At 40.6% G+C, this 10,504-nt stretch overlaps 1 protein-coding gene across 2 annotated transcripts in view; it reads left to right on the forward strand.

The window, feature by feature from the left end:
• The window catches only part of LOC139948328 (complement C2-like), a 90,261-nt gene that overhangs the window by 77,218 nt on the left and 2,539 nt on the right, over positions 1-10,504 (forward strand). For both annotated transcript variants that reach the window (XM_071946460.1, XM_071946459.1), the window contains one exon: positions 9,882-10,073. In XM_071946460.1, coding sequence (XP_071802561.1) covers positions 9,882-10,073 — 192 coding nt within the window. The remainder of the gene's footprint in view (positions 1-9,881; positions 10,074-10,504) is intronic.

The following is a 10,504-nucleotide window of genomic DNA, read 5'->3' on the forward strand; positions in this document are numbered from 1 at the left end:
GTGACTGAGGGTTCTGTATTTGAATTGCTCTGTATCACTGTGACTGCATGGTTCTGTATTTGAATTGCTCTGTATCACTGTGACTGCAGGGTTCTCTATTTGAATTGCTGTGTATCACTGTGACTGCAGGGTTCTTTATTTGAATTGCTCTGTATCACTGTGACTGCAGGGTTCTCTATGTGAATTGCTCTGTATCAATGTGACTGCAGGGTTCTCTATTTGAATTGCTCTGTATCAGTGTGACTGCAGGGTTCTCTATTTGAATTGCTCTGTGTCAGTGTGACTGCAGGGTTCTCTATTTGAATTGCTCTGTATCACTGTGACTGCAGGGTTCTGTATTTGAATTACTCTGTATCACTGTGACTGCATGGTTCTTTATTTGAATTGCTCTGTATCACTGTGACTGAAGGGTTCTTTATTTGAATTGCTTTGTATCACTGTGACTGCAGGGTTCTGTATTTGAATTGCTTTGTATCACTGTGACTGCATGTTTCTCTTTTTGAATTGCTCTGTATCACTGTGACTGCAGGGTTCTCTATTTGAATTGCTCTGTATCACTGTGACTGCAGGGTTCTGTATTTGAATTGCTTTGTATCACTGTGACTGCAGGGTTATGTATTTGAATTGCTCTGTATCACTGTGACTGCATGGTTCTCTACTTGAGTTGCTCTGTATCACTGTGACTGCATGGTTCTCTATTTGAATTGCTCTCTCCATCACTGTGACTTAGGGTTCTGTATTTGAATTGCTCTATATCACTGTGACTGCAGGGTCCTGTATTTTAATTGCTCTGTATCACTCTGACTGCATGGTTCTCTATTTGAATTGCTCTGTATCACTGTGACTGCAGGGTTCTCCGATTTGAATTGCTCTGTATCACTGTGACTGCAGGGTTCTCTATTTGAATTGCTCTGTATCACTGTGACTGCAGGGTTCTCTATTTGAATTGCTCTGTATCACGGTGACTGCATGCTTCTCTATTTGATTTGCTCTGTATCACTGTGACTGCATGGTTCTCTATTTGAATTGCTCTGTATCACTGTGACTGCAGGGTTCTCCGATTTGAATTGCTCTGTATCACTGTGACTGCAGGGTTCTCTATTTGAATTGCTCTGTATCACTGTGACTGCAAGGTTCTCTATTTGAATTGCTCTGTATCAATGTGACTGCATGCTTCTCTATTTGATTTGCTCTGTATCACTGTGACTGCATGGTTCTCTATTTGAATTGGTCTGTATCACTGTGACTGCATGGTTCTCTATTTGAATTGCTCTGTATCACTGTGACTGCATGGTTCTCTGTTTGAATTGCTCTGTTTCACTGTGACTGCAGGGTTCTCTATTTGAATTGCTCTGTATCACTGTGACTGCATGGTTCTCTATTTGAATTGCTCTGTATCACTGTGAATGCAGGGTTCTCTAATTGAATTGGTCTGTATCACTGTGACTGCAGGGTTCTGTATTTGAATTGCTTTGTATCACTGTGACTGCAGGGTTATGTATTTGACTTGCTCTGTATCACTGTGACTGCATGGTTCTGTATTTAAATTGCTCTGTATCACTGTGACTGCATGGTTCTCTATTTGAATTGCTCTGTATCACTGTGACTGCAGGGTTCTCCATTTGAATTGCTCTGTATCACTGTGACTGCAGGGTTCTCTATTTGAATTGCTCTGTATCACTGTGACTGCAGGGTTCTTTATTTGAATTGCTTTGTATCACTGTGACTGCAGGGTTCTGTATTTGAATTGCTTTGTATCACTGTGACTGCATGTTTCTCTTTTTGAATTGCTCTGTATCACTGTGACTGCAGGGTTCTCTATTTGAATTGCTCTGTATCACTGTGACTGCAGGGTTCTGTATTTGAATTGCTTTGTATCACTGTGACTGCAGGGTTATGTATTTGAATTGCTCTGTATCACTGTGACTGCATGGTTCTCTACTTGAGTTGCTCTGTATCACTGTGACTGCATGGTTCTCTATTTGAATTGCTCTCTCCATCACTGTGACTTAGGGTTCTGTATTTGAATTGCTCTATATCACTGTGACTGCAGGGTCCTGTATTTTAATTGCTCTGTATCACTCTGACTGCATGGTTCTCTATTTGAATTGCTCTGTATCACTGTGACTGCAGGGTTCTCCGATTTGAATTGCTCTGTATCACTGTGACTGCAGGGTTCTCTATTTGAATTGCTCTGTATCACTGTGACTGCAGGGTTCTCTATTTGAATTGCTCTGTATCACGGTGACTGCATGCTTCTCTATTTGATTTGCTCTGTATCACTGTGACTGCATGGTTCTCTATTTGAATTGCTCTGTATCACTGTGACTGCAGGGTTCTCCGATTTGAATTGCTCTGTATCACTGTGACTGCAGGGTTCTCTATTTGAATTGCTCTGTATCACTGTGACTGCAGGGTTCTCTATTTGAATTGCTCTGTATCAATGTGACTGCATGCTTCTCTATTTGATTTGCTCTGTATCACTGTGACTGCATGGTTCTCTATTTGAATTGGTCTGTATCACTGTGACTGCATGGTTCTCTATTTGAATTGCTCTGTATCACTGTGACTGCATGGTTCTCTGTTTGAATTGCTCTGTTTCACTGTGACTGCAGGGTTCTCTATTTGAATTGCTCTGTATCACTGTGACTGCATGGTTCTCTATTTGAATTGCTCTGTATCACTGTGAATGCAGGGTTCTCTAATTGAATTGGTCTGTATCACTGTGACTGCAGGGTTCTGTATTTGAATTGCTTTGTATCACTGTGACTGCAGGGTTATGTATTTGACTTGCTCTGTATCACTGTGACTGCATGGTTCTGTATTTAAATTGCTCTGTATCACTGTGACTGCATGGTTCTCTATTTGAATTGCTCTGTATCACTGTGACTGCAGGGTTCTCCATTTGAATTGCTCTGTATCACTGTGACTGCAGGGTTCTCTATTTGAATTGCTCTGTATCACTGTGACTGCAGGGTTCTCTATTTGAATTGCTCTGTATCACTGTGACTGCAGGGTTCTGTATTTGAATTGCTTTGTATCACTGTGACTGCAGGGTTATGTATTTGAATTGCTCTGTATCACTGTGACTGCATGGTTCTCTATTTAAATTGCTGTGTATCACTGTGACTGCATGGTTCTCTATTTCAATTGCTCTGTATCACTGTGACTGCAGGGTTCTCTATTTGAATTGCTCTGTATCACTGTGACTGCAGGGTTCTCTATTTGAATTGCTCTGTATCACTGTGACTGCAGGGTTCTCTATTTGAATTGCTCTGTATCACTGTGACTGCAGGGTTCTCTATTTGAATTGCTCTGTATCACTGTGACTGCAGGGTTCTCTATTTGATTTGCTCTGTATCACTGTGACTGCATGGTTCTCTATTTGAATTGGTCTGTATCACTGTGACTGCATGGTTCTCTATTTGAATTGCTCTGTATCACTCTGACTGCATGGTTCTCTATTTGAATTGCTCTGTATCGCTGTGACTGCAGGGTTCTGTATTTAAATTGCTCTGTATCACTGTGACTGCATGGTTCTCTACTTGAACTGCTCTGTATCACTGTGACTGCATGGTTCTCTATTTGAATTGCTCTGTATCACTGTGACTGAGGGTTCTGTATTTGAATTGCTCTGTATCACTGTGACTGCATGGTTCTGTATTTGAATTGCTCTGTATCACTGTGACTGCAGGGTTCTCTATTTGAATTGCTGTGTATCACTGTGACTGCAGGGTTCTTTATTTGAATTGCTCTGTATCACTGTGACTGCAGGGTTCTCTATTTGAATTGCTCTGTATCAATGTGACTGCAGGGTTCTCTATTTGAATTGCTCTGTATCAGTGTGACTGCAGGGTTCTCTATTTGAATTGCTCTGTGTCAGTGTGACTGCAGGGTTCTCTATTTGAATTGCTCTGTATCACTGTGACTGCAGGGTTCTGTATTTGAATTACTCTGTATCACTGTGACTGCATGGTTCTTTATTTGAATTGCTCTGTATCACTGTGACTGAAGGGTTCTTTATTTGAATTGCTTTGTATCACTGTGACTGCAGGGTTCTGTATTTGAATTGCTTTGTATCACTGTGACTGCATGTTTCTCTTTTTGAATTGCTCTGTATCACTGTGACTGCAGGGTTCTCTATTTGAATTGCTCTGTATCACTGTGACTGCAGGGTTCTGTATTTGAATTGCTTTGTATCACTGTGACTGCAGGGTTATGTATTTGAATTGCTCTGTATCACTGTGACTGCATGGTTCTCTACTTGAGTTGCTCTGTATCACTGTGACTGCATGGTTCTCTATTTGAATTGCTCTCTCCATCACTGTGACTGAGGGTTCTGTATTTGAATTGCTCTATATCACTGTGACTGCAGGGTCCTGTATTTTAATTGCTCTGTATCACTCTGACTGCATGGTTCTCTATTTGAATTGCTCTGTATCACTGTGACTGCAGGGTTCTCCGATTTGAATTGCTCTGTATCACTGTGACTGCAGGGTTCTCTATTTGAATTGCTCTGTATCACTGTGACTGCAGGGTTCTCTATTTGAATTGCTCTGTATCACGGTGACTGCATGCTTCTCTATTTGATTTGCTCTGTATCACTGTGACTGCATGGTTCTCTATTTGAATTGCTCTGTATCACTGTGACTGCAGGGTTCTCCGATTTGAATTGCTCTGTATCACTGTGACTGCAGGGTTCTCTATTTGAATTGCTCTGTATCACTGTGACTGCAGGGTTCTCTATTTGAATTGCTCTGTATCAATGTGACTGCATGCTTCTCTATTTGATTTGCTCTGTATCACTGTGACTGCATGGTTCTCTATTTGAATTGGTCTGTATCACTGTGACTGCATGGTTCTCTATTTGAATTGCTCTGTATCACTGTGACTGCAGGGTTCTGTATTTGAATTGCTCTGTATCACTGTGACTGCATGGTTCTCTGTTTGAATTGCTCTGTTTCACTGTGACTGCAGGGTTCTCTATTTGAATTGCTCTGTATCACTGTGACTGCATGGTTCTCTATTTGAATTGCTCTGTATCACTGTGAATGCAGGGTTCTCTAATTGAATTGCTCTGTATCATTGTGACTGAATAATTCTCTATTTGAATTGCTCTGTGTCACTGTGACAGCAGGGTTTGTATTTGAATTGCTCTGTATCACTGTGACTGCAGGTTTCTGTATTTGAATTACTCTGCATCACTGTGACTGTATGGTTTTCTATTTCAATTGCTCTGTATCACTGTGACTGCATGGTTCTCTTTTTGAATTGCTCTGTATCACTGTGACTGCAGGTTTCTGTATTTGAAATGCTCTGCATCACTGTGACTGCAGGGTTCTGTATTTAAATTGCTCTGTATCATTGTGGTTGCGTGGTTCTCTATTTGAATTGCTCTGTATCACTGTGACTGCTTGGTTCTCTATTTGAATTGCTCTGTATTACTGTGACTGCAGGGTTCTGTATTTGAATTGCTCTATATCACTGTGACTGCATGGTTCTCTATTTGAATTGCTCTGTATCACTGTGACTGCATGGTTCTCTATTTGAATTGCTCTGTATCACTGTGACTGCATGGTTCTCTATTTAAATTGCTCTGTTTCACTGTGACTGCAGGGTTCTGTATTTGAATTGCTCTGTATCACTGTGACTGCATGGTTCTGTATTTGAATTGCTCTGTATCACTGTGACTGCAGGGTTCTCTATTTTAATTGCTCTGTATCACTGTGACTGCATGGTTCTGTATTTGAATTGCTCTGTATCACTGTGACTGCAGGGTTCTCTATTTTAATTGCTGTGTATCACTGTGACTGCAGGGTTCTTTATTTGAATTGCTCTGTATCACTGTGACTGCAGGGTTCTCTATTTGAACTGCTCTGTATCACTGTGACTGCAGGGTTCTGTATTTGAATTGCTCTGTATCACTGTGACTGCAGGGTCCTGTATTTTAATTGCTCTGACTGCATGGTTCTCTATTTGAATTGCTCTGTATCACTGTGACTGCAGGGTTCTCCATTTGAATTGCTCTGTATCACTGTGACTGCAGGGTTCTCTACTTGAATTGCTCTGTATCACTGTGACTGCAGGGTTCTGTATTTGAATTGCTCTGTATCACTGTGACTGCATGGTTCTCTGTTTGAATTGCTCTGTTTCACTGTGACTGCAGGGTTCTCTATTTGAATTGCTCTGTATCACTGTGACTGCATGGTTCTCTATTTGAATTGCTCTGTATCACTGTGAATGCAGGGTTCTCTAATTGAATTGCTCTGTATCACTGTGACTGCATAATTCTCTATTCGAATTGCTCTGTGTCACTGTGACAGCAGGGTTCTGTATTTTAATTGCTCTGTATCACTGTGACTGCAGGTTTCTGTATCTGAATTACTCTGCATCACTGTGACTGTATGGTTTTCTATTTCAATTGCTCTGTATCACTGTGACTGCATGGTTCTCTTTTTGAATTGCTCTGTATCACTGTGACTGCAGGTTTCTGTATTTGAAATGCTCTGCATCACTGTGACTGCAGGGTTCTGTATTTAAATTGCTCTGTATCATTGTGGTTGCGTGGTTCTCTATTTGAATTGCTCTGTATCACTGTGACTGCATGGTTCTCTATTTGAATTGCTCTGTATCACTGTGACTGCAGGGTTCTGTATTTGAATTGCTCTATATCACTGTGACTGCATGGTTCTCTATTTGAATTGCTCTGTATCACTGTGACTGCAGGGTTCTCTATTTGAATTGCTCTGTATCACTGTGACTGCATGGTTCTCTATTTAAATTGCTCTGCATCACTGTGACTGCAGGGTTCTGTATTTGAATTGCTCTGTATCACTGTGACTGCATGGTTCTGTATTTGAATTGCTCTGTATCACTGTGACTGCAGGGTTCTCTATTTTAATTGCTGTGTATCACTGTGCCTGCAGGGTTCTTTATTTGAATTGCTCTGTATCACTGTGACTGCAGGGTTCTCTATTTGAATTGCTCTGTATCACTGTGACTGCAGGGTTCTCTAATTGAATTGCTCTGTATCATTGTGACTGAATAATTCTCTATTTGAATTGCTCTGTGTCACTGTGACAGCAGGGTTTGTATTTGAATTGCTCTGTATCACTGTGACTGCAGGTTTCTGTATTTGAATTGCTCTGTATCAGTGTGACTGCAGGGTTCTCTACTTGAATTGCTCTGTATCACTCTGACTGCAGGGTTCTGTATCTGAATTACTCTGTATCACTGTGACTGCATGGTTCTTTATTTGAATTGCTCTGAATCACTGTGACTGCATGGTTCTCTATTTCAATTGCTCTATATCACTGTGACTGCATGGTTCTCTATTTGAATTGCTCTGTATCACTGTGACTGCATGGTTCTCTATTTAAATTGCTCTGTATCACTGTGACTGCAGGGTTCTCTATTTGAATTGCTCTGTATCACTGTGACTGCAGGGTTCTGTATTTGAATTGCTCTATATCACTGTGACTGCATGGTTCTCTATTTGAATTGCTCTGTATCACTGTGACTGCAGGGTTCTCTATTTGAATTGCTCTGTATCACTGTGACTGCATGGTTCTCTATTTAAATTGCTCTGTATCACTGTGACTGCAGGGTTCTGTATTTGAATTGCTCTGTATCACTGTGACTGCATGGTTCTGTATTTGAATTGCTCTGTATCACTGTGACTGCAGGGTTCTCTATTTTAATTGCTGTGTATCACTGTGACTGCAGGGTTCTTTATTTGAATTGCTCTGTATCACTGTGACTGCAGAGTTCTCTAATTGAATTGCTCTGTATCACTGTGACTGCAGGGTTCTGTATTTGAATTGCTTTGTATCACAGTGACTGCAGGGTTCTGTATTTAAATTGCTCTGTATCAGTGTGACTGCAGGGTTCTCTACTTGAACTGCTCTGTATCACTGTGACTGCAGGGTTCTGTATTTGAATTGCTCTGTATCACTGTGACTGCATTGTTCTCTATTTGAATTGCTATGTATCACTGTGACTGCATGGTTCTGTTTTTGAATTGCTCTGAATCACTGTGACTGCAGGGTTCTGTATTTTAATTGCTCTGTATCACTCTGACTGCAGGGTTCTCTATTTGAACTGCTCTGTATCACTGTGACTGCATGGTTCTTTATTTGAATTGCTCTGTATCACTGTGACTGCATGGTTCTCTATTTGAATTGCTCTGTATCACTGTGACTGCATGGTTCTCTACTTGAATTGCTCTGTATCACTCTGACTGCAGGGTTCTGTATTTGAATTGCTCTGTATTACTGTGACTGCAGGGTTCTGTATTTGAATTGCTCTATATCACTGTGACTGCAGGGTTCTCTATTTGAATTGCTCTGTATCACTGTGACTGCAGGGTTCTTTATTTGAATTGCTCTGTATCACTGTGACTGCAGGGTTCTGTATTTGAATTGCTCTTTATCACTGTGACTGCATGGTTCTCTATTTGAATTGCTCTTTATCACTGTGACTGCATGGTTCTCTATTTGAATTGCTCTGTATCACTGTGACTGCATGGTTCTCTATTTGAATTGCTGTGTATCACTGTGACTGCAGGGTTCTGTATTTGAATGGCTCTATATCACTGTGACTGCATGGTTCTCTATTTGAATTGCTCTGTATCACTGTGACTGCAGGGTTCTCTATTTGAATTGCTCTGTATCACTGTGACTGCATGATTCTCTATTTGAATTGCTCTGTATCACTGTGACTGCAGGGTTCTGTATTTGAATTGCTCTGTATCACTGTGACTGCTGGGTTCTGTATTTGAATTGATCTGTATCACTCTGACTGCAGGGTTCTGTATTTGAATTGCTCTGTATCACTGTGACTGCATGGTTCTCTATTTGAATTGCTCTGTATCACTGTGACTGCAGGGTTCGGTATTTGAACTGCTCTGTATCACTGTGACTGCAGGGTTCTGTATTTGAATTGCTCTGTATCACTGTGACTGCATGGTTCTGTATTTGAATTGCTCTGTATCACTGTGACTGCAGGGTTCTCCATTTGAATTGCTCTGTATCACTGTGACTGCAGGGTTCTGTATTTGAAATGCTCTGTATCACTCTGACTGCAGGGTTCTGTATTTGAATTGCTCTGTATCACTGTGACTGCAGGGTTCTGTATTTGAATTGCTCTGTATCACTGTGACTGCATGTTCTCTATTTGAATTGCTCTGTATCACTCTGACTGCAGGGTTCTGTATTTGAATTGCTCTGTATCACTGTGATTGCAGGGTTCTGTATTTGAATTGCTCTGTATCACTGTGACTGCAGAGTTCTCTATTTGAATTGCTCTGTATCACTCTGACTGCAGGGTTCTCTTTTTGAATTGCTCTGTATCACTGTGACTGCACGGTTCTCCATTTGAATTGCTCTGTATCACTGTGACTGCAGGGTTCTCTATTTGAATTGCTCTGTATCACTGTGACTGCATGGTTCTCTATTTGAATTGCTCTGTATCACTCTGACTGCAGGGTTCTCTTTTTGAATTGCTCTGTATCACTGTGACTGCACGGTTCTCCATTTGAATTGCTCTGTATCACTGTGACTGCAGGGTTCTCTATTTGAATTGCTCTGTATCACTGTGACTGCAGGGTTCTCTACTTGAATTGCTCTGTATCACTGTGACTGCAGAGTTCTGTATTTGAATTGCTCTGTATCACCGTGACTGCAGGGTTATGTATTTGAATTGCTCTGTATCACTGTGACTGCAGGGTTCTCTATTTGAATTGCTCTGTATCACTGTGACTGCATGGTTCTCTTGAACTGCACAGTATCCTACATGTGTTTTGTATGCAGTGAACTAATGAGAAACACTTCAGTCCACCAGGTGTTACTGCTTGTTAATGAAATGATGATTTCTTTGCTTAGGTGTCAATGACAGGAGTTCAATCCAAGCTGATAACCCAGCATATGAAGTTGATGGTGAAGACTCCTATAAAGTGCATGAAAATTTCAAACCAAGTTCTTTAGCTAATGATATTGCGCTTCTGAGATTGAGTGGTAATTCTACACTCGGCCCAAAAGTAAGGACTATCTGTGTGCCACAAGCAGATATGACAGGTAAGCTCAATAACCTTTTATCGCATGAGATTCAAACCCTCAGCACAGTCTGTCCAAGAGACCTTTATCACGGTGCAGCCATCTTGAATTGCTCCCATTGATACAAAGATTAACAAACTGAGGCTAGAAGAACAAAATAGCCTGATCCTATTTGCATTTATTAACATTCATTATTGTTATTCGATACGAGGAACATGACCAAGATGAAGGCAGCATGATTAAGGTCTATAACTATAACCTTAATGGTTATCTGAGATGCATTATAAAGCAATTTATTGATCAAAATTTCCACAATTTTCAAAATGAAAGCATTTCCACCCAAATAAGAATTAAAGAAAATTTAGTTTTGTTATTTGAATGTTCAGTTGCATATAATTGGTTGAATATTATTGTTTAAATATTATTTGCTGTTGTTTTCCTTCTTTTGTTAG

Source organism: Asterias amurensis, chromosome 15 (assembly GCF_032118995.1).
Source record: "Asterias amurensis chromosome 15, ASM3211899v1".
NCBI classification, from domain to species: domain Eukaryota; kingdom Metazoa; phylum Echinodermata; class Asteroidea; order Forcipulatida; family Asteriidae; genus Asterias; species Asterias amurensis.